General features: G+C 53.8%; 1 protein-coding gene across 5 annotated transcripts in view; it reads left to right on the top strand.

Moving 5' to 3' along the window:
* Positions 1-25,313, top strand: part of ABCG1 (ATP binding cassette subfamily G member 1) — an 84,923-nt gene that overhangs the window by 41,593 nt on the left and 18,017 nt on the right. For 4 of the 5 annotated variants that reach the window (XM_082393531.1, XM_082393530.1, XM_082393534.1 and 1 more), the window contains exons 3-4: positions 22,583-22,700; positions 24,570-24,702. In XM_082393531.1, coding sequence (XP_082249657.1) covers positions 22,583-22,700; positions 24,570-24,702 — 251 coding nt within the window. Of the gene's footprint in view, positions 1-22,582; positions 22,701-24,500; positions 24,703-25,313 lie in introns of all 5 variants that reach the window. The other variant, XM_082393532.1, reaches the window with a different exon arrangement.

Genomic DNA, 25,313 nt, shown 5'->3' with positions numbered 1-25,313 from the left:
GACTTGGGAGGTGGCAGGGACTGAATTTGCCATCCAAGCGCTTCCGAGGAATTAATATGGGGATTTTTAGAGGCTGTTGCTCGAGGGGGAACATAGTCATCAAGGGATGTAAGATAGCTTTTAAAAGGAATTATTACTATCGAGACATTTTTCACCTAAGATACTGGCAAAGACAATAAAGCTGTTCTAATAATTTGCCTGTGAATGAATATTTTCATAACTGAAGCTCAGTCCAGTGCAAAAAGAGTAAACAGAGCTGCTTTGGTGAAGAGAAAAGTCATCAGGCACGGCTTTTCCTCACTGACATAAAGGAATGAAATACAACTCCATGAGCTTTTTAGTTTCTTTTTCATAAATTTGCCTTGCAGAAAGGAAGAAATGTAACTTCAGGATACAAGAGCATGTGCATATATTTGTGCTTGTATTTATAAATACATTCATGTGTGATTATATTTATATATGAGTATTTTTTTTAAGTTAGGAAAAGCCGTTAAAGATTCCTGTAGTTCGGTCTTCTCATTTTATAGATTAGAAAACCAAGTCGCAGGTTGAGAGATTTTTGGTTTAAGATAAACCAGCTTTTGAGATCAAGTCCTATTTCTGCCACATCTAAATTTGTGTCATATACATGTATTTATTTTGTTCTGAGTGAGAAAGTGAAATATTGATGATTCTTCTGTCAGTACTAAAGCCTCATGTAACCAGATTAGGATAAGTCAAAAAAAATCAAACACCTACAATTACAACAGAGCCACAAAACTGTAGCCTTGACCCTGATTTTACAATGACACTGGGGAAACCTTGTACTTCAGATTAGTCATGAACGTCTAAGGTAAGAAAGTGAGGGATTATAAACTCTCAAGAAGCAATTTCTAGCTGAGTCTTTTCCTACCTCTTGTTGAGTTTGCTTCTTTCTCAATCTGAGTAATTTTCAAGGTAGAAAATATTTGAATTTTTTTTCCATTTTCATTCTGTGGGATAAAGCATCTGTTTGTCATTCAACACGTTTTTATTTTAATTATCTGTTATAAGCAAAGTACTTTTGCTAAGTGTTGGGGAGGAAAAAGTGGATGAACCATGGCCCTCAATGAGTTTCTCTTTGGCACGGAGAAGGTCTCTGGGCATTGGGAGGGGGGACTTGGATGACCTGGGAAGACAGCGCACAGATGCAGTTGGTGAGGAAGAGGGGGCTGGGGACCGAATGTCCAGGGGGAGCAGAGGCCGGCAGCCTCTTTAGAACAGAAGGCGGGTGGGAGCCACATGGAAAGACCCCGCTGAGGGCTTGGCTGTGGAGTTGAGATTTGGTGCTGGGAGAGGTCAGTGGTACCTGGTGATGGAAATGGGCTTTCCGGAGGCTGCCTGATCAGGGTGCAGGGTGCCTGGGAGGAGAGAGGCTGGAGGCCCATTAAAGGTGTTTCACCACAATTCGGGTGAAGATCTTGGACTCGAGTGTGACGTTGATTGAAAAAAAATGCACGACCTAAAGGATGAGAGCTGATTATTTGGTGAACTTTCTGAGGACTCATGCCCGCCTAGGAGGCAGCCTCCCAGATGGATCCGAAGAGGTCAGGGGGGAGCCAGGATATAGAGGAGTTTTTGCAACAAAACCGGGTAGTTGGACCATCAAAAGATTACTGATAATTAAAGAAAACCAGATATCTCAAGTTAATGCATTTAGTGCTTTTCTATGTATGGGAAGATGCTAGAGTCTGGGCTCATGGAAATCGTTCCTTGCATAGGCACCTTAGCTATCTGGGGCCAGCATCCTGTTCTTTCCCATCCTGAGTCCCCTCAGGATGCAAGGTTGGGGTCGCCCGCAGGGGCTGCTGGCTTCATGGCCGCAACATCCTTTGTTTACTCATGTGGCAGGTGACATTCTTCATCCACAGTGACAATGGGGTAGTGGGTTGAATGGTGACCCTGAAAATTGATGACTCTATGTTCTAACCCTGGACCCTGTAAATGGGACCTTACTGGGAATAAGGGTGTTGGCAGATTTATTAAGTTAAGGATCTGGAGGTGAGATCATTCTGGATTAGGGTGGACTTGAAATCCAAAGACAAGGTCTTAGGAGAGAAAGGGACACTCTGAGCTCAAAGACACAGGGACACAGGGCAGAAGGCAGGTGAAGACAGAGGCAGAAATTGAAGATGCGGCCACCAGCCAGGGGGGCATGGAGCCACCGGAGCTGGAAGAGGCAGGAAGGACCCTCCCCTCGAGCCTTTGGAGGGAGCGCGGCCCTGCTCACAGCTTGATTTCAGACTTCTGGCCTCCAGACTGTGAGAGAATACATTTCTGTTGTTTTAAGCAGCAAACTTTGGGGTAACTTATTGAGGCAGCTCCAGGAAACGACTACAAAAGAAAAGAAGGGATCAACATTTTGACAAAGAACCTTACTGCGGAGCGTTGGTGAGGATGTAGAAGGAGCATGCTCTTCCAGACCGGCCCCTCTCTTCCGGGGGCGTGGAGGGGTGCAGCCCCGGGGAACATATCTGGCTCTATGAAGCCAAGTCGAAGACGCATACGCTTGGTGACCCAGCACTTTCCCTCCTAGGTGTGTGCAATGCAGATATGTTTTTCGTAATAGCAGAAAGACTGGAGACAGCCCAAACGCTCATCGAAGGAAGAGTGGGTAACAAACGGTGGTTAACTCCACGGTGGAACATTGTAGAAGTGTGAAAGAAAATGAGCACAGTCATACCATCAACAAGAATGAATCTTACGGACAAAATAAAGTGGAGAGGAGAAAAAAGCAATTCTTGGAAGACACACATTATGATACAATTTATATAAGTCCCCCAAACATGCAAAACTTACCAACATTATTTAAGGATAAATACAAATGTGATACAATAGAGACAAAAGGGAATAATACAATTCAAGACAATGGTGACATTTGGAGTGAGGCAGGGGACTGAGGTCAGGAGGGGCACAGCGTATGTCTTCATTTATTTTTCTTCTTTAAACCTCCCAAACGTGCAATCTGCGTTAGAGAATTAGTATAGTGTCAAGTATGGGCTTAGAGCCTGACTGCTTGGTGTTAAGTTCTGGCCCTCCACCTGTTAGCCATGGTACCTTAAGAAAGTTATTTTAGCTCTCTGTGCCTCAATTTTCTCACCTATAAAATGGGGATATTAAGGTCTGTACCACATAGGGCTGTGGTGAGAGTCAAAGTTAATACGCGTGAGAGCTCAGAAGAGTGCAGGGTATATATAGTGCGTCTGGATACGCCTCGGCTATCGTAGTTGTCATCACATCATCATCGTCATCTTGTAAATGTAAAGTACACTGAAATTTAAAAAAGGAAGGGATGGGACCGTGCAGAAATGAGGTGAGTGCACACGGGGACGGGGCGGTGGGGATCCTGTCAGCCTGGGTGACCAGGAACCACAGGAGGCAGTGACACAAAATGAAGACAGAGGGGTGAGGCCTGGCAGGAGCTGGTGATCCTATTTGGGTGGTGGGCGTTCTCCTGGGGTGAATCCCGCCACTCTGCTGGCCGGTGCTGTAGGGGCCCTGTTGAAGGCATGTTCCCAGGGGAAAGCAGGGGCTGGAGCTGAGCTGGGACTTGCAGGGGTTTGGCCCTTCTGGTCACATTTTGAAAGCATTTAAATGGACAGAAGGCAGCTTGAAACCCAGTTCGCCCTCCCCGTGCTGCTGGGCGCTGCACCGTCCTCTGGTCTCCTCGGGGGCTCCTGTGGATGTCCTGCACCGGGAGGGTGGCTCCGGGCTCCCCAGGGACAGGCAGCTGCCTGCAGTGGCGCTCAGACGTTGAGAAGCCACACGCAAGCTCGCTCCTTGGAAGGGGCGCCTGAAGATGGGCACTGGGGCGTCCGTGGGAATGAGTCAAGGCCATTCGGGAGAAACGCCTCCTCCTGGCCTGCTCGTGGGTTCCCCCGTGGCTGTTCTTGGTCCTCTGGGGTCACTCATGGTGTCAGCAGAAGGCACGCTTGTCTGCATCAGGGTCTCTCACACGGTACCGTGAGCCCAGGCCGGTTCTATGCCTCGTGTTCACCGAACTGAGGGTAACACAAGCTTTTTTGTCTCTCTTGCAATTGTACCTTTCCTCCTATCATGCCTGATTGCTGGCTTGGGGATTTGTTCAGGAGTCAGACCAGGGAACAGACAGCGGTGTGTGGAAGGCCTGCTCCCGGTACCTGGGAGGATTGGGCTTCCAGGGGGAGACCCGCCAGCCACCTGGGAAGGGGAGCCACGGCAGAGCTAATAAGTACACTGCTGCCAGCGATAGATGTGATCGCAACACAAGGTCGATAATAGTAACTAGCGTGATGAGCACCCACTCGGTGCCAGGCTGTGTCCCCGCCTGACACCTGCAGCCTTATTTACCCACCTACAGCCCGGATGGAGCTGTACCGCCCTCCCCTTGAAGGCGAGGAGCCTGGGGCCCAGGGGACTCTGTCACTGGCCCAGGAGGGAGGCGGGCATGGGATCAGCTGGCTTGCCTCCAGGCCTCCCATTTTGACTCTCAAGGTGGTGAAATGATGAATTGGCAAATTGAACAAATGGATGAAAATGGCCCAGTTGCTTGGAGGAAGAAGCCATTGCTTTAGGTTTGTGGGGGGCGGTCTCTGAGACCCAACCACGGATGGAATGCTTCCCAGTCCTCATGTCATTTCATCTTCCAGCAGCACCCAGTGGTAGGAGGTATGTGTATCCCCAATTTATGGATGAGAAAACAGAGGCTCACAGAGCTACATCAAGTTGCCCCAAGTCCTGTGATACGCGAGGGGTGGGTTTAAGATTTGAGCTGTTGTCACCCTATAAAGGTCATTCTCTTCCTCGGGGGCCAGGAAACTGGTTTGAAGAACAGGTAGGCAAGTTTGAGAGAGGACGGTGTGCATTTTCTCAGTGGAGGAAGTGCACCAGCACGGGCGGGTTGCGGAGACCCCAAGCAGACCAGCCCGGCGTGCAGGGAAATTGAGGCAGTGGGTAAAGGGGGGTAAAGGGAGATGGGCCTAGAAGGGCTCACCTGTACTGTGGAAGGAAGGCCGTGAACCCCAGGCTGGGGCACGTAGAGTCGGTCCTGGAGGGAGATGGGGGGCCCCATCCAGGGGGAGCCTTGAGAGGCCCAGCATCCCACCCGGGAGCCCCACTGGTCCAGGATGTGTCCCCGGAGCCCGTCGAGGACACATAACGGACACACAGCCAGCTCTGTGTGCAGCGTTCTCTCCCCAGGACACAGGGCAAGTTCACGACGCAGGTGGCAGCCGCCTCGGCCAGGTCACTGAGCTCTTGAAAATCCCCATTGTGGAAATACAGCAGCTCTCTGAGCTGCTGCTTCTAAAACTGCCCCCAAAATGCTCTCACACAGCAGCCAGTGGCTGAGCCGAGCATCTCCAGCTCTGCCTGGCTACTTGGAGGTGCATCAGCTGGGGGCTGCCGGTCTCTGAAAAATGTCATTAACGTAAACATTCGGGGAAGCGCCAAAGCCCAGTGGTGGTCAGCCAAGCCCTGCTTCCAATGTGCTCTGCACCTGCCTTTGTGTGCGTGCTGATTTTTGCTTTGTTTTCTCTTTCTCTTTCACAGTATGAATTTGGGGCCAGGAGTACAGCCATTGGCTGTATCAGAGCAGTGATCCCGGCTCTCGTGAAATAGAGACCCCCTACTGCGAATCGGCCAGCGGGGCTGGGAAGCCGAGCTCAGAGGCACAGAGCCTGGGTGGCTGTTGGGTGCGGGGCATTTTGGCTCACCTTCTGGGCTGTCCTGTTCGAGAGTCTTACCTGTGCCTTTCTTGAGAGTCTGTGGCTTCTGGTTGGGGTTGCACTGTGATCTTCCTTTAATAGAAGGTGGCTCCGATGTCATTCAGCTTTGAAATGCGTCCCAAGAGAAAGCTTTATTCACAGATGAGTTGCTTGGGGACCTGGAGCATCTCCCCGGCTGGGTGACTGCAGGTTGAAGGTGACCTTTCCTCCCTCCTCCCGGCAACCTTGGATTTCAAGGTTCACCGCTTGGATTTTAACCCGCTTTGGGGACGGGGTTTGGGAAGTCATTGGAGGGAAGGCCACCTCTCGATGTCGTCCCAGGCCAGGTGGTGGCGGCAGTGAGCGAGGTTCAGGGGCAGCTGCTGCTTGGGCACAGCAGTGGAAGGGACTTTTGTGCTGGGGCTGCCACCTGTGTGCTCTGCCTTCCAGAGTCCCCACATGCCCGCATGTGACAGCGACACGTGGGGACGGGTGTGGCCAGAGCTTCAGGAAGCAGCAGACGAGACATCTAAATCCAGATCCCAGCCTGGGGGCAGCTGGTCCCCAGGGAGTACGCCTGCTCTGCCCTGAATCGAGGGCTGGTCACTGCTCCAGCGGGAGACGCCAGGGTCGGCGTGGGCATGTCAGCCGGGAGCACAGGCGAGGGGCAGAGACCACAGCACCTGTCAGGCAGGTGCCCAGAGCAGGTCGCAGGATCAGACCAGGGGAGCGCAGGTGCCCCCTCGGCGGGTGGGGAGTGGGCCAGAACAGTGCCGGGCTCAGCTCAGCAAGGCCTGGGATGCAGCCCACTGCATCGTTTGCTCACAGAGCCCCTTGGATCCTGGTAGGGAGGGAGGCCCCCATCTGATGGGACCCGTCGGGCAGTTGCAGCCAGCATCCCACTGTCCCCAGGCCAGGAGCCCGCCTGGGAGGAGCTGGGCTCCACCCTCGGTGCTATGACTTTTTTCTGGGGAACACGAAAGGGAAATTGCATTTTAGCGACTCTGCCGAGTGGCCCCTGACGTGCCACTGTCCTCCAGGTCTGCAGAGTAGTGGGCTTTGAAGGACAGGCAATCAGCTCTGTGTTGCAGGGGTGCATTTTAAGGTGGTGGGTTTCCCAGCAGTGTTGTGGGATGAGAGGCGAGAGGAGGTCGTGTGCGCCCCCTTGGCGGTGCTGTGGGCACAGCATCATTGTGCACGATACCTACTGACGTGATAATGGCCAGCGAAATTCAGAGTACTTAGACCCCCTCAGCAGAAGGATGAGAGGCTGTTTCTCCTCGGGGTCGGGGCAGAAGTGGAACCTGGCGGGGCACTGGGTTTGTGGGGGGCGGGGGCAGGCAGACAGACTGACAGGGACCCCGAAACGTGAGGGAGATTGGGGTGGTGAAGCGGGGAGAGGCTCTCAGGAAAAAAGGAGGGAAAGCATCCCTGAGCTATGGTCAGGGGACCATCTTTTTTTTAAAAGCGTGGGGACCCACTGTGATTGGGTGTCCCTGGAGGTTTTGTGTGTTTTTAAAAAATATTTATTTATTTAGTCTGTGCCAGGTCTTAGTTGCGGCATTCGGGATCTAGTTCCCTGACCAGGGATTGAACCCAGGCCCCCTGCACTGGGGGCGCGGGGTCTTAACCGCTGGACCGCCAGGGAAGTCCCCAGGGGACCATTTTACGTCCATTAAAGTCGCGCCTCGGGAGAACCGTCCAGAAAGCTTGCCGCCGTGTCTGTTGCCCTGTCGACTTCCAGAGCGTGAGCGCCTGCTAAAAATCCAGGGGTCCGTGTTCACAGCCCGACAGATTGAGCAGCTGTTCTGAAGGCAGAGTGGACTTCCTGCTGTAACTTCCCCCGGGGGTTGGCAGCGGGTGACGTGCTCTCTGCGCGGTTTGGGGACAAATGAAGGTGTCCTCATTTCACGAGTGGTGTTCCCTCCCCGTGACTCAGAAGCCTCCACATGTTATGGTCGGGTCCATGTTGATATTTTTAAGCCCAGCTTCCCAGACCTGGTTCTTGTTGTTATTGTCAGCGAAAAAGCCCCCTTTCAATTTCAGAAGGTGCGAAAAACAAGAAGAGGTCTGAGCTGTGGGTGTGGCTTTGCCCCTTAATAAGGAGAAGTGAGGCATTGATGAGCCGCCCCTTGGGCATTAGGGGGAAGAAGCAGGCGGGGGAGAAGGAAATGTCACCGGTGTTTGGAGTATGGACCTTTGTCCTTTTTGCCTTGAGCTTTCTCTTGGAGAGGGAGGAAGAGGGCTCTGGAGAATAAGGCTGTCTGTTCTCACCAAGAGCCCCTTTCAGCTCCAAGGGGAGACTGATGGGGAGGGGGAAGGGGGAGCGGGTAGGGGTGGGGAGTGCAGCTGGGCTTATCTGGTCAATGTTGGCATCTAGAGGAAAAGCACGACTTTGGGTGCAGAAATGGACCTGCTGTGTTGATTTCAGATTGAAGTTGACGTGATACTAGGAGATTATTTGGCAACCTTATTGGTGCTTTTGGCATAATTTAAGTAATCAGAAGGATGTTTTTTTCTTCATCGTTCTAGCAGGTTTAGAAACTTGTGAAAAAGACCAGTTCTTCTTTTAGAAGGATAAAAATACTGCAGTGATACAAAACTGCTTCATGCCTGACAAGCAGATGTGAATAACTCCCGTCTATATTTTAGTATCTGCACTGGGGCAGGGGCTCCACTGCCAGTGTGCTGATGAACTAGCTGCCTGTGGGGCATGGGCGTGTGTGTACATGGTGTGTGTGTGTACACAGTGTATGTACATGGTGTGTATGTGTACATGGTGTGTGTGTGTGTATATACAGTGTGTGTACAAGGTGTGTGTATGTACAGTGTGTGTATGTACACGGTATGTGTGTGTATGTACATGGTATGTATGGGTACGTGGTGTGTGTGTACACAGTATGTGTGTACACAGTGTGTGTACAAGGTGTGCATATGTACACAGTGTATGTATGTATGCAGTATGTGTGTGTGCATGGTGTGTATGTGTGTACACAGTGTATGTAGTGTGTGTACATGGTATGTGTGTGTACATGGTATGTGTGTACACGGTGTGTGTGTACATGGTGTGTGTATACACATTATGTGTGTGTACACAGTGTGTGGACAAGGTGTGTGTATGTACACAGTGTGTGTGTGTACACGGTATGTGTGTGTGCATGGTGTGTATGTGTGTACACAGTGTATGTAGTGCGTGTACATGGTATGTGTGTGTACACGGTATGTGTGTACATGGTGTGTGTGTGCACGTAGCGGTGCACAGCATGTTGTCTTGGCATTAGCATCAGAGCTGCTCTGAGCACCCAACCCAGCAGTGCTGGCTTGAGGGGGCTGTGATTCCAGGTGACCTGTGTAGCCTGGGTGACAGGAAATGATTTCCCAGCAATGTCCCATCAGTGTTCTCTGGGACCCTGAGCCACTGAGAGACAGCGGTTCTCATGGTGTAAACAGATGCAGGTCCTCTCCTGGGGAGGCTGGGGTCAAGGTTCCCAGGCAGCCCTGTCCCTCCTCACAGAGGCTGACCAGCCTCTTTGCACCCAGCAGCATTTGGAGGCATTCTGGAGCCTTCCAGAAATGGGCTCTGGCTCATTGAAAATGATCACAAGCCTGAGCAGCCAAATCCAGGATGTTAACCCTGAGGTGGGCGCTGTTGGTGGACGCCCCTTCCCCGCAGATGCGCCAGGACACATGTGGCATCCTCAGTCCACGTGAATGAGGATGGTGGTCCAGCTGTTCCTCCTCAGGTGAAGAGACACTGCTGTCACATGGCTTGCGGTTCCCGGGATGCGTTTGGTCCCAGTTGCATCTCTAGCGACCACTGCTTATTACATCATCTACCTGCAGCTCCTTGTGACATTCTTCAAACACGTGATCTCGTTCTATCTTCACAAACACCCTTAAGGTCAAGTACTCTTTCCTGCCCATCACCAGGTGAGGAAGGTGAGTCTAGGAAGCCGAAGAAACTGGCCCCAGTCACACAGCAAACTAGAAGCACAGCTGTAGGGCGATGGAGGGGCCCCTGGGGCCAGACCGACTCCATCAGAATTGTTTCCAAAGCTCCAGGAAGACTCCACATGCAGGCGATATTGGGGACCACGGGGCTGGCGGCTCTGCAGAATTATTTCCCATTCAGTGTCTGGTCTGGATTATCCCTCGTTGTTTACGGAGTTATTATTAAGGAGGCACAGGGCTGGTGAAGAGAGACGCAGCTTCAAGAGGACACATGCTGGAGTTTGCTTGGTGCTGGGGATAGATGAGCTGAGACCCACTGTCCGTCCCCCCTCCTCTAAGCAGCCTCATCCCAAAGCTTGTTGCTGGGTCAGTGTGAGGGCATAGACACCGACCGCGGGAAGGCACGATGCTGGGACATCCAGACTCTGGCCGACCCCTCCCTCAGGCCACCCACCCGCTGTGCTCATCCCCCCACAGTGGATACAACACTCCAGAAATTGGAATGTGTTTAAATTCGTGGTCAAGAAGAATTTCACACACATTAGAATGTGATGGAACTGGCCACCGAAACGCCTGCAGTCCAGAGGTGCTTCCCTGCATGGCGAGAGTGAAACCAGCTATCACACCAGCAAAGGAGTTCTCGAAAATGACGCTTCATGAGGATGGAGCATGTGCATATGGGCTGAATTGCTCCATGCCAGTTGGGTACAATGGACAACACTGGCGAGCACAGGAGACATTTACACTTCCTCCCAGAGGCGACTGGACAACCAGAACACGACTTGTTCTCTCTTGAGCCGCCGAGGCAGCCTCTTCTGTGTCCCGCAGTCCCACTTCCCTCTCCCAGCATTCAGCCGATGTTCCCTTCCTGGTTTCCAAACATTGAGAAGGATCCGGAGTGATTCGTGCTCACCACATCAGACAATCCTTTGATTGCCGTAATTTTCGCATCCCATGACATCGACGTTAATTTTCATCAGCCGGGTAGGAATGTCTGCCTCATTTCTACCTCTCAGCAGAGAAAATACACAGTCAATGAGCACAGTTCCGGGTAGTGGAGAGCCAGTGATGTGTGTGGTATGAGGGCAGTGCATTGGGGTTGGGCAAGTGTTCTTTGGCACAACTAGGAAATGTCTCACTCTAGAATCCTGTGAGTCTGCTGTGCAAAAATTTACCATTTAAAAAAAAAAATTAAAGACACACATCCATTTGAAAATAGTCAGTGATCTGGGTTTATTGCCTGGTTCTTTGTAATTTGCTTGGGCTCCCTTGTTTCTTTTTAGTTGTCATTGTTTAGAACCAACTGAAAAACATCTCTGTGAAATGAAAGACCTGCTTCATATTGAGGAAAGGTTCTGGGCCAGGCTCTGCACGCCGGTAAACTTGGGTTCAGCCTCAATAGCAACGTTTGCCGTGAGCGTTGAGTCTGCAGATGGAATTCCGTGTCTCCGGCCCTTAGGTTGGGACTCTTGGCCGTTTCAATAAAAGCCCACACCTGAACCTCAGCTGACATTTGGTTGTCCAGGGAAGAAAGCCCCACGTGATGCACACCTGGTGAATTCTGGGTCTTTGGAGGGTAGACCTCTTCTTTCATCAGGGGAAACTGAGGCCAGGATGGTGGACGGCCTGTGCGTGGCCACTGTCCAGCCATGAGCACGGCTGGGAATGAGGCCCGGGCTGCCACCCACCCCCGTGCTCCCCCCTCTCCCGAGGTCCCCACTGGAAACTCGAAGGTCGATCATCTTTCCTTTCACATTTAATTGGACAGAGCTTAATCGGCTCCTTTAACCTCATTATGAAAAGCCTGCACTGGCTTCGTGCCCATGTGGGCTGCACAGGAAAGTCTGAGAATGACCCTGGATTGGAGAAGGACCCCTGGAAAAGCTGCAAGATGGCAGCTCTCATTGCCTCTAGAACATTCCTTCTCAGGACACTGCCCCTTGTGAAGGCTTGCTGGCTAAAAAGTGCAACTTTTACATAATGTTCATGTAGGAAGCAGGAAGTTATCTTCAGAGGGAAGTGGTCCCCCAGGGAGGACCCAGGAGGCCTGGCGGGGGCGTGGCTGGTGTGGGCAGTGGGAGGCTGGGCGTGTTCGTTTCGTGTGGCTGCTATAACAAATTGCTGAAAACTAGGTGGCTTAAAAACACACACAAGTTTACTACCTGAAAGTTTCGAAGTTCAGAAATCTAAAATCAAAGTGTTAGCAGGGCTGTGTTCCTCTGCAGGCTTCGGGGAAGAATCCCTTCCCTTCCTCTTCTCCCTCTGGAGGCACCTGCATTCCTGGTCCAGTGGCCTCCTCCTCCACCTTCAAAGCTAACAGAGTTGCATCTTCCAATTTCTCTCTCTTGTTCTCTGCATCTATCGTCATATCTCCGTACTGCTGCCTCTGATTCTCCTGCTACTTCTTTCCCTTGTAAAGACCCTTGTGATGATTTTGGAACCCCCAGGATAATGCAGAATAATCTCTCCATCTCAAGATTCTTCATTTAATCCCATCTGCAAAGTCTCTTTTGCCATGTAAGACAACGTATTCACAGATGCCAAGGGTTAGGATGTGGCCATCCTTGGGGACTATTATTCTGCCCCACCCCCAGTGAGGCAGAGCATGAATCCCACCCCCCCTCCCTCTGTCCATCCACCCACCCATCCATCCTTCCCTCCCTCCTCCCTCCACCCAGAATTCTCCTCACCCTGAGTCTCCAACAATCTGGGCCTGTAAACAACCCTGGGGGTTGCAGTTGGAGATTGCTCTGAACGTGTTCCTGCTGTTGACGGGAAAAAAAAAAAGTGCAATGTAAGAATTGTGAGTTAAGTTTTATTTGGGGCAAAATGAGGACAGCATCTCAGATAGCTCTGAGAAGCTGCTCCAAAGAGGTAGGGGGAAGGTCAGTACATATGTGGTTTTGGTGAAGGGGGAGTCCATGCCATCAAGAGCATATTTTTTGCAGAAGGTTCTACTAGTCTTGTGAAGGTTACTGCTAGGCACGAGGAGCAGATGTCAGCATGAAGGATTTTAGTGCTTTTCTAGATAACGAGGAGATGCCAGAATTGGGCTCATAAAATCTTCTCCCGAAAATATCTAACTATCTGAAGGCCTGTTCTGCCAGTTTTTCCCAGAGCACAGAGTGCCTCATTCCCGTTCTCCACCCTGAACTCCTTTCAGGCGGTGTTGAAGGTCAGTGGCTGCAGTGGCTCATAATTTAATCCTTGTAGAGGTAGATGGCAAGTGACAATTTGTAGGTGACACTGCTGTTCCTGGTGAGCTTTGGAGACACGGTCTAGAACATTCTATCAGAGGAGGGGCCACTGGAGCAGGACAGCTGCAGCACCTGCTCTCAGGATGTCTGATGAGGGCTGCCCCACAGGTGGCCCTCGAGGCCGTGGCTCCGGTGGTGCCCCTGGCAGTGGCTTCGTGTCCCAACTGGGGTGACACAGTGGGGAGTCTGGGAGGGATGGGAGAGCAGCCAGCCCAAAGCGTTCCTAGCGGCTTGTACGCCCGCAGGCCGTCCCCTCTCTCTCTCGTGCTGGCCGAGCTGGCGTCATTCATTCCAGAATGCTGGAGAACGTGCCGTCCAGAGCTCCTTGAGGCCTAGGTGACTGCTCGTCCTTGTTTCTGGGTGTAAAGTGGGCAGCTTGCTCTCAGACCCGCCTCAGCCCTCCTGTTCTGCCCCGAGAACTGGTGCCCCCTCCTTAACTGGAGGGATAACGTGATAGGAAGTGGCTGTAGCTGGTGCTGGACCTCACCCCACGCCAGGGTCCTAGGGCAGGGCCGGCAAACAATGGCCTGGGGACCAAACTGACCCACCGCTTGGTTCTCTAAGTAAAATTTTATGGGAATATAGTTAACGTCTGTTCGTTACATCTGGCTGCTTTTGTGGCAAAACCACAGAGTTGAGTGGTTCTGACAGGCTGTGCATCCTGCAGAGCCTGAAATATTGATGATCCAGCCCCCTACAGGAAAGCGTCACCAACGCCTGGTCTGCAGGGTTCGAACCTTGTCATTGCTGCCACCTGACCGGTCATTCAAGGAGCGCTTCCTGGAGGCCTCCCTGGTAGGGGCGCCGTGCTGGCCTGGGGACTATGGAGGTGACCGGAGCCAGTGTGGTTTTGAGGAGCTGGCCATTGTCTGGCTTACCTAACTGTCACTCATCTTGTGAAATTGGCTGGATTGCTGGAAGCACGTCTTTGCGCTTGTCAGGCAGTTGTACGTGCGTTTATTTACTTATTTATTTTATTTCTTTATTTTTGGCTGCGTTGGGTCTTTGTTGCTGTGTGCGGGCTTTCTCTAGTTGCAGCGAGGGGGGGCTACTCTTCGTTACGGTGCACAGGCTTCTCATTGCGGTGGCTTCTCATGTTGCGGAGCACGGGCTCTAAGTGCGTGGGCTTCAGTAGTTGCAGCACTGGGGCTCAGGAGTTGCGGCTCGCATGCCCTAGCACGCAGGCTTCAGTAGTTGCAGTGCATGGGCTCAGTAGTTGTGGCACGCGAGCTCAATAGCTGTGGTGCACGGGTTTAGTTGCTCCGTGGCATGTGGGATCTTCCCGGACCAGGGCTCGAACCCGTGTCCCCTGCATTGGCAGGCGGATTCTTAACCACTGCGCCACCAGGGAAGTCCCTCTGTGTGCATTTACTGCGCAAGGTCATGGCCTCTGGAGGCACTGCTTCCACGCTGTCAGTCCCCCTACAGTGAGGGTCACTGTATCCCGGACGTGTTGTTCTGTCAACACCAGTCATGCCAGGGCTCACAGGGCAGGAAGGGCAAAGGATTGCGGTTTCCTGGACCAACCCGTGGAGGAAGGTGAGGACCGTGTGCCACCTGTCGGGTAAAGCCGGTGACACGGGCCGCATGTTTAGAGCGGACGCTTACCTCTACCCTGAGGTGAGATCTGGAGATGGGGCAGCGATTATTTCTGGGAACTGGCCCGAGTCCCACAGCTCGATGGTGGCCGAGCTGGGACCAGACTCCTCCCGAAGGGCCTGAGATGTGAGTTGTCAGCACTTGACCAGCCAGGGTCTTGTCCCTGGATGACACATGAACTGTGCTGAAACCGGGAGGTGACTGAAAGTCGCATATTCTCCCCTCCCCCTGTTCCCTCTGAATGATTTTGCTGTGGTCCTTTCAGAGTTGAGACATTTAAAAAGAGCTTGCTTGCTCAAATATCTAAAAGCTCGCTATTTGCAAGGAGGCGGGAGTGTGGATACGCGTGCGTGGAATCCTGGACAATTAGAGACCTGGATCTGAACCCGCCCACCCAGCTGACGGGCGACACCAGAGGTGGCAGCAGAAGGCAGGACGGGGGTCTCCTGTGCCCACCCCTCCTCCTCCCCAGCCCCGCTTCTGCCAGTGAGCCAAGGAGCTGATGGCAGGAAAATATCCATCAGCAGGAAGAAACAACGGAAAGACGTCCCGGGAACGGGGAAAGCACCCAGAGGCCGGCGTCCCTCGATTCGACGTGGGCTGCTGGCCCATCACCAGTGTCCTCCTGCCCCCTCCCCTTCCAACACGGAGTCCCCGAGCACCGTCTTCAGACGGCGCGGGGCACCCCCAGCCCGCCCCGGTAGCTTAGGCGCCTCCTTGTAGCTGCAGGGGGTCTCGACAAGGAGGCATCCGTAGGGGTTTCGGGTGTCCCCGGTGGTCAGGTGGTCAGTGCTGACAGTGATCTGTTTTTTTACTTGGAAAACTGACCTCCTGGATGTGCAGAGATGGGGGTGGGCTTAGAGGGGGCAGTTCGGTGTGTGCTTTAGCCTCTCCCGTGTGAGAGGGGGTCTCCCAGTGAGGGTACGAACCAGCGGGATCTGGAACTCTGTCTCGGAGCCTGGCTGATGGGTGTGGAGACCCTGGGGGTGGATGAGAGGGGACCAGGTGGGGGATGGGAGGGGAATCTGGGAGGCCCCCTCCCCCTCTCCCCTGCAGGCCGGCTTCTCCGCCCACTGGGGACCCTCCTCTGTGATGAAACTCACCTCTTTGCCACGAGGCTCAGAGGAGGAAGGTTCTGTGTGGCCCAGTCACCTCTGTGAGCTGTACACACGCTGGCTGTGGTCCCTGTGGTTTACGTCCAATATTTTTGTGGCACACTTATCCCCCCGATGCCGCCGAGGGTCCCAAGGGCAGAGCTGCCGCTGTGGCACTGGACCTTCAGATAGCCTGCCTGGGAGGGTGCCCGCGGGCCGGCCCGGCCCCGCTGCGCGGTCAGACCACTGGCCTCTGTGCAGTGCGGCTCGGAAACAGACTGACCGACCCTGGCATCTCCCTAGAAGAGCTGCCCCTTGTTACAAAGACCGCAGCTTGTTAAAATGAAACCTGAGTGAGCAGGCCACTGGCTGGAGTCTGAGGGACCAGCCGCTTATTATTTTCTGCAGGTAATGGGGTCGGGGGCCTAACGGTTCCCGAGGGGTTCAGGCAACAGGCCCCAGGTTGCCGGCGACACTGCTGCTCTGCCCCTTCTTCACGAATCTGTATGTGGCCCCCGCCAACCCCGCTCCTGACCGTGAAGGCGAGAGGGGTTCATGAGAAGCAACCACAGGGAGCGTCCACGTGGGCTGGAGACTGGACATGCAGTGAGGGTCCTTAATAGAAGTGGGGCTTGAGTCCCCCGCTCCGGCAAAAGAAGCTTCCCACATCCTGGCAAGAAGCGTTTGGTTTTCTTTCTTTCCTTTTTTTTTTTTTTAAACTTGAGGACATTTCATAAAAATGAAAAAGAAATTGAAAGATGAGGGACGATTGGACGAGTCAGGAGCCCTTTGGACGCACAGAGGGATCTGGGGAGCTTGGCTTTCAGAACATCTTGCCACTGGGAGAGGCTGCTGGCACCCAGGTGGCAACCACGGCCTTCGGTGACCAAGGGCATCTCATGTTTTGGGGAAGGAAGGTGTGTGGTTTCTTCCCATCCTCTGTTAAATATTTCATGCAACAGCAGACTAAATGCGCATTCCCGAATTGAGCTGACCTTCGGGATTCACTGGGAGCAGGCCTGCACGTGGAAGGAGGGACGGGTGAGGCTGCCTGGACCCCCCCGGCTGTGCTCCCCAGGCTGGCAGAGGCTCCTGGCCGTTCTGGAGTCGGGCAGAAGTGGTTGGAATGTTGGCTCCTCTGCTGAGCCGCTGTGTGGCCTCAGGCAGGTCACGAACCCTCTCTGAGCCCTTGTTTCTCCTCTGCGCAATATGGAGAGGCACCCGGGACTCAGCCTGCTGTGGGGCGTGGAGGGGAAGACGTCTCAAAGCTGGCCTGTGCTGACCTTGAGTGAGGGCGCCCAGGGCTGGCGCTTCCCGAGGGTGGGGCTGCCCCCCGGCCCCTCCTTCAAGGGCGCGTGTCTACAGTGAGATCCGTCCCCCTACCCGACCAACCTTACAGAACCTCGGAGGTGTTGACAAGGACCGTTTTTCTTTAAAGCGCCGTTAGCTGACGTAGGAAATGTGACAGTCGCTCTCTCTGTTTCTCCCTGGTTTCCTGACGTACGTTCTGGGCAAGAATCAGCTCATCCCAGGAACTGCTGTCTGGCCGGAGGAGGGCAGGGGCCACACGCCCGCAAACAGGCACTCACCGCCGGACACTGGGAAGTGGTTTCCCATCTAAGGGGTTATCCTTGACTCGTCCGTAGCAAAGGAGGGGTGTCTTCATTTCCAAGGGAGAAAATTACCTTTTTTTTTTCTCTGTTTGGGAAAGATGTGTTCCTGTGATAAAAAATCAACGCCCTAGGGGTTCTATTTAAGATTCAAAAGCAGTTACGCACTGAACGAATGGGACCTGAGGGGCCTCCAGAGGCTCTGTGCCTCCTGCTTCTTGATCTGGGGGCTGGTTCCGTGGGTGGTTCTGTCTGGGGGCGTATATTGAGCCGTGTGTACACTTAAGACATGTGCACTTTTCTCTGTGTATTCTATACTTCAATAAAATTTGCATCAAAAGTGATTACTCAGAAATGATGGAATGTGCACATTTTGATTGCTGTTACGTAAGAGTTTACTGGCCACTGGGCGTGGGTTTATACTTACAGGATGTGAGACACAGGGACACCACGGCCCCTCCATAAGGCAGTGCCCGCCCTGTGAGTTGATCTCAGAGACCATCCAGACAGCTGGTCCTCCGGGAGCTCCTGGCCGCTTTCTGCTGGCCCAGCATTCGCCAGAGGGGTCTGGTCCTGTTGGGGGTGGCTTGGAAAGAAGTGGCAACCAAACGGCAATGCCCGAGGCAGTGGCTGTCACTCTGAATTCACTTGTGCAAAGAGTTCACCTTCTCATTATTAACGTCATAGACGCTTTTTCAGTGACCACTACGTGCCAAGCACCGCTCCACACACAGGACACGGTGCTTCAGAAGGCTGTTCTGGTCATGTCTTCGTGGAGCTGGTGTTCACGGCCTCTAGGGGCAATGCTAGGGCCGGGGCACAAAAGGAGGTGTGCGTTGGGGGCAGGTATCAGGCGCTGGGCTCCTGTCGGGCACTCGGTTTGGCGCTAGCACGCGGGCGTCGCCTTTAGAAGAAGTAGCCTGCTCAGATGTCTCCTTCATTCTCAAAACTCAGGATGTCTGGACAGGTTTTTTCCAAACTGGTAACATTCTAAAAGTAAGTCACTGCAGGCATAACTAAGAAAGCCCTTCAGTTTCACTTAACGCTAGCTGTTAATAAGCATCTTTATCTCCATGTCTTAATAGACAATTACAGCCCCACCAGGTAGGTGCTGAATGGATGTGTGGATTTTCTGTACATGTCACAACTCCCCTTGAAAAGGATTAGATCATGGACAAGTCACTTCCAGTTGGCTTCATTTTCGTGTCACTAGCGGGGTTTATGGAGAAAGCCTTTACCGGTTTTACCATCGTGGTTTTCCTTCCTGATGCCCACTGGGCAAGGCACAGGGCCGGCCCCTCCACCAGCTCCGAGTTTAGTGGATCCGTGGGATAGTTTGAAATGCTGTGGCATGTCTGTCGCTCCCCTTACAAAACACACCGTGTGTAGCAAGGGCATTTGTAAAGCAGAACCCTGGAAAGCGAATCTTGCTTCTCACAGACTATTCTTGAACACCAAAGACGAACCAGGCGAGATGGTCCTTGGGCTGCCCTTAGGGCCAGTGGGGCTGCGAGGATTCTCAGGCACGTCTGCTCCTCTGCATCGGGCCTCTCTTCGCCCTCAGACGCATGGTCCTCCCGTGTGCTGGGTACCTGCTCTAGCCACCCTTCCAACAATAGTATTTCCTCCAAATGTCCGGGTGTGACTGGTCTTTCAGCCAGACCCAAACATCACACTTTACTTTTGTCCTCTTCCCCAGGAAGACCCCTCTCAACATCCCCTAGATGTAAAGCATCGGGGGCTGTGAGACAACCTGACTGATGGGCATTCGTGGCCCTGCCTCTCAGGAGGTTTCTGTGCTTTAGATCCCAAGGGCTCACTGTCCCGACCAGGAGAGCAGCCCAGGACGAGCACCCGTGTAAACAAGCGCCCGCAGCACACAGAGGAGGCGGCTTATCCATTACGCCAAGAACTGGGCTGAGCAGAGCTTATGGCGGGAAAGTAGGGCTGGGGGGGCGGAGCATCTCCATTTCCTATTTCTATGAGGGGACAAGCCGCGAGGCTCTGCAGTGAAGGACGATCTCCTTGCATGAACACAGGGATGCCCCCGTGTTCACAAACTCAGCTCCAACGAGAGAGCCCCTGACCAGCTCCCGGGCCCTCAGCCCGGTTCAGAGCGCGCACTGTCTCCTCGTCCCATCTCTGTGGGTCCGGGAGGACACAGGTGGACGGACGCCTTCTGGACTTCTGAGTCCAGTGCCACTTTAGAGATTCTTCAATCCCAAATGCAAGTCTGTCGTTTTAAAAGAAAAACAGGTTTGTGATATTAGAGAGACACCGCCCGAGAGGGGGGGCTGCACGTGAGGACGCTTCTCAGCTGGCCGGCCTTGCATCACGTCACACATACTCCCTGCCCCTCGCTCCGCGTCCCCCTGGGAGCCCACGCCCCTCCAGAGCAAGAGCTGGGGGGCTGGTAACTCGCTTGGCTCCACGTGTATCACTTTGGCTCTGGGGTCCACAGCCAGACCCCCGACTCCAGTTTGCTGGCTGTAAATGACAAAACCGTGGTCTATAACCCCGGTCTGCCTGCCTTGTCCCCTGAAAGGCCTGACGCTCCCCCAACTCCCAGACCCATGTCTGTTCCTGGCGTCCTGGCCGTGGGTGTCACAGCCTGTGGGAGCTCCCTGGCAGTGTTATTAGCCGGTGCCCCCATGTGGACGCCAACACCACGGGTCACCGTGAGAGCAGCAGCCGTGGGCCCCGCTGGAGGGAAGGGACCCCTCAGATCCCCAAGGTGAGGCTGTCCTCAGGCGTCATGACCCAGGGGCAGGCTGCACGTGGCCTCTAAGTGGCCAGTGGTCACCTCAGCCATCCGTTTCCCTAACTGGGCGGCTCCCGGTTGCCAGGGGACCAGCCGGGGATCGGCTCTGAGCTAGGGGAAGAACAGCCTAAAGGAAGGTTTGCTCCGGAGTAACCCCGATGCCGCCTGAACCCCCAGGAGGCCAGTAATGAGCAGATGCCCGGCATTACTGCTCCCTCGGCAATGTCACACAGGTCCCCTGGGCCCGGGGCCCGGAGCACCTGGCCCCCCTCCGCAGAGCTCCATCCCATGAGGAGCCCACGCTGGGGCTTGGCCCTGCAGAGGAGGGGGCCCTGCTGTCCCCCAGCTCTTCCCTCCATCTGTCCACCACGTGGCAGACATGATCTTTCAGGGTCCCCGACCCCCAACCCTGGTCTCCCTTGGCTTCCCTGCCGTGTGTTTGCCCACCTGCCATCACCCACGTCCCGGGGGTAGGAGTCTGACTCACGTGTGGTCCTGAGCTGCTCCCCCAGGCCCCCCTGCCCCCGTCTGTCTGCTCCGCGGCCCCTTCCCCCCCAGCCTGGGGTGACCGCCGCCCCCCGTAACGAGTCAGCTCGCAGGGCCGCGTGCTTCCTGCCTTTTGCTTCCGCTTCTCTCTGCCTGATTGAAAGGTCCTCAGGGACTTGCCATCCAGATCAGGGAGGCAGCTGGTGACAGGCTGGGTGTTTAGGGTGTCCCATCTGTGAAAGAGGAGAGGCGGCTGGGAGGAGACTCCCCAGACCCAGGCTGGGGCTCGAGTAGACACACAGGTTTGGGGGTCCAGGGAGCGACTAGGTGCAGAGCCCAAGACCAGGGTTCAGTCAAGGGCTCCACAGGCCCTTTCCTCATCAGGCGCCTTTCAGCTCTGTGTGGGAAGCCAAAGTACCGCTTTTGCCCGATTCTGATCATTTAAGGGTATGTCCTTGGAATGTTTCTCAGGGACTGAGAAGTGTTTCTTCTTTTTTTAATTTAATTTTTATTTTATTTTATTGACTGCGCCTCACAGCATGCGGGATCTTAGTTCCCCAACCAGGCATCGAACCTGTGCCCCCTGCAGTGGAAGTGCAGAGTCTTAACCACTGGACCGCCAGGGAAGTCCCTGAAAAATGTTTCTGAATTAGGAGTCTTTAGATGAATCCAGTTGCTTCTATTTGATTCTTTGTAGCTCATTTGAGCAGTCTGCTTGAGAAAAAGTAATGTGACTCCATCTGGCATGTGTAGTTTTTTTTTCCTTTCACAAATCTCTCGGATGGAGATTTGGCAGAAAGTCCAAAGCAATGTGATGCAACTGCAAAATGATAAACTTTGAATTATTAATGAATTATTAATATATGAATCATTTAATTATAAAGTAATGATTTGTGAATAAATTCTATACAAATAATTTATACCGGTAGAGATGAGAAATAGAACATTCATACATGAAATAATAAATTAATCACTTAATTGATAAAGGCATGAGTTGACCATTGTGGTGGGTGGTGCAGCCTTGGGTTAGGATCTGTTCACACTGGCTCTGGGGTCCTGGACAAGTCGCCCAGGCCCACTGGACATCCAGTTCCTCAATCCGAAATGAGAATGGTGGAGTCCTCGTACCCTAGATGATGTCCACGAAAGGGCTTTGTAAACTCTAAAGCGTTGTACGTGCACTGGTACTTATCACTGATACACCCATGACATGCAATCGAGGAAGTAGGCAGAGGCATCCAAAAGACCTGAGGTCCATTTTCTTGCCCAGAACTCAGCATTTTCATAAATACTATGGCAGGGGTCCCCAACCCCGCCCCCCAGCCAGGCCGCAGAGCAGGAGGTGAGCAGCGGGGGAGCGAGCGAAGCTTCATCTGTATTTACAGCTGCTCCCCATGGCTCGCGTTACCGCCTGAGCTCCGCCTCCTGTCAGCCCAGCTGCGGCGTTAGAGTCTCATAGGAGTGCGAACCTTACTGTGAACTGCGCATGTGAGGGATCTAGGATGTGCGCTCCTTATGAGAATCTAACGCCTGATGATCTGAGGTGGAGCCGAGGCAGTGATGCTAGTGCTGGGGAGTGGGTGCAAATACAGATCAGCATCAGCAGAGAAGTTTGACTGCACAGAGACCATAATAAATCAGTTGATTGCAGACTCATATCAAAAGCCTATCAGTGAGTGGCAAGTGACAATCAAGGGGCGTCTTATGGAGTAGACTGAACATAGCAACACACTTCGGGTGTCACTGTCTCCCATCACCCCCAGATGGGACCCTCTAGTTGCAGGAAAACAAGCTCAGGCCTCCCACTGATTCTGCATTGTGGTGAGTTGTATAATTATTTCGCTATATATTACACTGTAATAATAATAGAAATAAAGTGCACAATAAATGGAATGCGCTTGAATCATCCCGAAACCATCCCCCCCACCATCCGTGGAAAAATTGTCTCCCACGAAACCAGTCCCTGGTGCCAAAAAGGTTGGGGAACGCTGTACTATGGTGTGAAAAACCTTGCCTTTGGCCTTGGTTCTGCAGCCAAGTGTACTGCGTGTTTGCCTCTGCGGTACTGGGGGCAAAACCAGTGAGTCCTGGTTTGAAAATGAATGTGATCTGCTTTTCACAGGATACAAGACCCTTCTGAAAGGAATTTCTGGGAAGTTCAACAGTGGAGAGCTGGTGGCCATCATGGGCCCTTCTGGGGCTGGGAAGTCCACGTTCATGAACATCCTGGCCGGATACAGGTGAGCAGACCCTCGCCCAGCGGTCAGCCAGGGGCCAGCAGTATGAATGGTCCATCCCGTCACTTCTTAAGGCTCTGGGCAGGCCCCCGGGAAGCCTGAGGGGTGTCCCACATTAAGAGGCTTTGGAATCTGTGAAGGGAACAGAGCTCCGGCCTTGGGGGCGTCAGAAGGCAGCACCTGCTGGTTGTCACCTGGTGGATACTGTGCTCAGGAGAGGGAGGTCCTGGGGCAGAAGGGCCGGGCCTTACGGGACAGGAAGTAATGGAGAGGTCCAGGCTGGGGAGGGGGACGGCAGGAGAACGCTGAGACAAGTACGAATGAAGGTCAAAGGTAAGATGAGCCATTTTCAGAAGAAAAGCAGCAGCGTCAGGCTGGGGCCCAGAGCTCACGCGACTCTTGCTTGTGGCCACGTTAGCTGCTCCGACGTTTGGTAACCACAGCTCTTGACATCCTGTCCGGTGACATTCCTGTAAGAATGATTTGAAAACTGAATCTTCAGAAGTGTTAACAAAATGCTCTCTTAAAGCCAGTTCTCTTCAGGTCTCATGGCTTCCATTTGCTACTTCAGCAAATACATTTTAAAAATAACTTCATTTCCTGGCAAAGAAAGATAAATTCCACCCCCCCCCTTTCCTTAGGACTTACGAATTACTCTTTAAAGATGAAAATTAGGATTTTTAAAAGTCTCACTTATGGCGGATTCCTGTCTGTTGTATTCACTTCTAAAGGTGAGAGCCAAACTTCCAACACCCAGTGTCATGCTGGGGACACGGGAGGGGAGAGTAGCTTCTGTTCGGTGGGAGCAGCCGTTTCTCAGCTCATCGCACACCCTCAGCTGCTGTCCAACCTGCGTGGCACGTGGCCGTCCTGGAGCCACAGAGGGCAACCTGGAGACAACTGAGCTCCCAGCCTGGTTCCCTGGAACGTCAGTTGATCCCCCCCATTCCCTGGAGGAAAGAAGGGACCCACCACAGGGCCCACGGTCACAGCAGTGGGCTGGAGGAAGTTGGAGACCAGATATAACTGCACTGGTCTCCACAGACCCTCTGTGTTTCTGTTCTTCATGGCATGGAGGAGGCAGGGCTGGAGAAAGGGGATCCTTAGTAGGATGCCCATGGCTCCCACTGTGTCCCTGGGCTGAGATGATGCACCCAGAAGAGCGTCGGGCCATAGCGATGCCCGGTGGGTCTGTGGGTGAGGGAGTGAGCGTGGCTGGCGGGGCCGTGCCCTTCCGTCTCCACAGCACACATAGGATGCCCCGCCTCCACTGTGGTCAGAGAGAACCACTTCCCATCGCTTGGCCGAGGAGGCTCAGGGCGCAGACCCCCTCCTCTTTGAGCCGCCTGGGCCCAGGGGGCCTGCAGTGGTCCTCCCAATCAGCGTCATAGTCGTGCAACCCCCAGGAACTGGTTCTGATGTAGTGGCCACACCCCAGACTGAAGATTCTTGGCCTCTGGGGCCTTTGGGGCGGTTGGTGTAGCCTCGGCTACACACAGGATTGTTCATACGCCCACCTTATAAAACCCTGCAAAGCCAGAGGTGTGCGTGAGACCTCGTGGCTGCGTGTAGCGGTGTCCATGTGTATCTCCATTGGTTTGGTCCACAGGCGCCTGTTACGAGTGTGCTATCCCAGAGAGGCCCCACGCTTGCCTCTCCCTTTCCACGCTGAGTGTTTTCTTCGTGCAGTTCCCTCCTCTGAGTTCTGGTGCTGTTCTGGGCCTCCCGTCCCTGCCTGGCTTGGTGTCCCTACTGGTCCAGTGAGAAGATGCTGGGAGGGGCCGTCCTCTCTCCCCTCCCCAGGCCCTGGAAGAGGAGGAGGAGGAGGTGCAGGAGGGATCGGGCTGATGCGTCCTCTTGCTGGCCTTGCAGGGAGACTGGCATGAAGGGCGAGGTCCTCATCAACGGCCTCCCGCGGGACCTACGCTGCTTCCGGAAGGTGTCCTGTTACATCATGCAGGACGACATGCTGCTGCCACACCTGACCGTGCAGGAGGCCATGATGGTGAGCGTCCTGGGGCCTGCAGTCCCTCACCTGGCCGCCCCCCCCTCCTCGCATGAGACAGCGCGGCGCCCAGCACCCTTCCCTCACACGGAGTCCTGGCACCGGGTGTGCTATTTGGACAGCTTTGCCCAAGGCAACCCCTCAGGGCCCTGGGTTCTATAGACCCTGGATGACGAAATCGAGGTCAGGTTTCTGAGAAGGTTATTAACCTGGCTGATGTGAGGGACCGTTTCCAGGGTGACCACAGTCCTGTGCCCCAGCTGAGGCTCTTCCCTTCTCATCAGGGTTCTGTGGCTTTGGGCCCAAGTTCCAGGCAGTCTGGTGCCTGGGTTAGGGCCCCGAGGGTCTCGTCCTCTGACTCACCTGCCCGCCAGGTGGGGATGAAACCAGAGTTTGCTGCACACCGGTTGGGTCCCAGGCCTTCACCTTCACAGCCCGGCACAGTCATCAGACATGTAATCCTGCAAAAGCACACGAGGAAGGGCGCCTCTGAGAGTTTAGCAGTTAGTCCGGGCGTCCTGTACAGTGTGGTCCAGGATGGCCTGGCCCAGCTGTGCTCTTTGGACAGACCGTGACCCAGCCAAGTGCCAGGGGGACAGGGGCCACACTGA

Source organism: Balaenoptera borealis, assembly GCF_965194805.1.
Source record: "Balaenoptera borealis genome assembly, chromosome: 5".
Classification (NCBI taxonomy): Eukaryota; Metazoa; Chordata; class Mammalia; order Artiodactyla; family Balaenopteridae; genus Balaenoptera; species Balaenoptera borealis.
The sequence above is the reverse complement of the archived record's forward strand: the minus strand, read 5'-3'. Positions and strand labels throughout refer to the sequence as shown.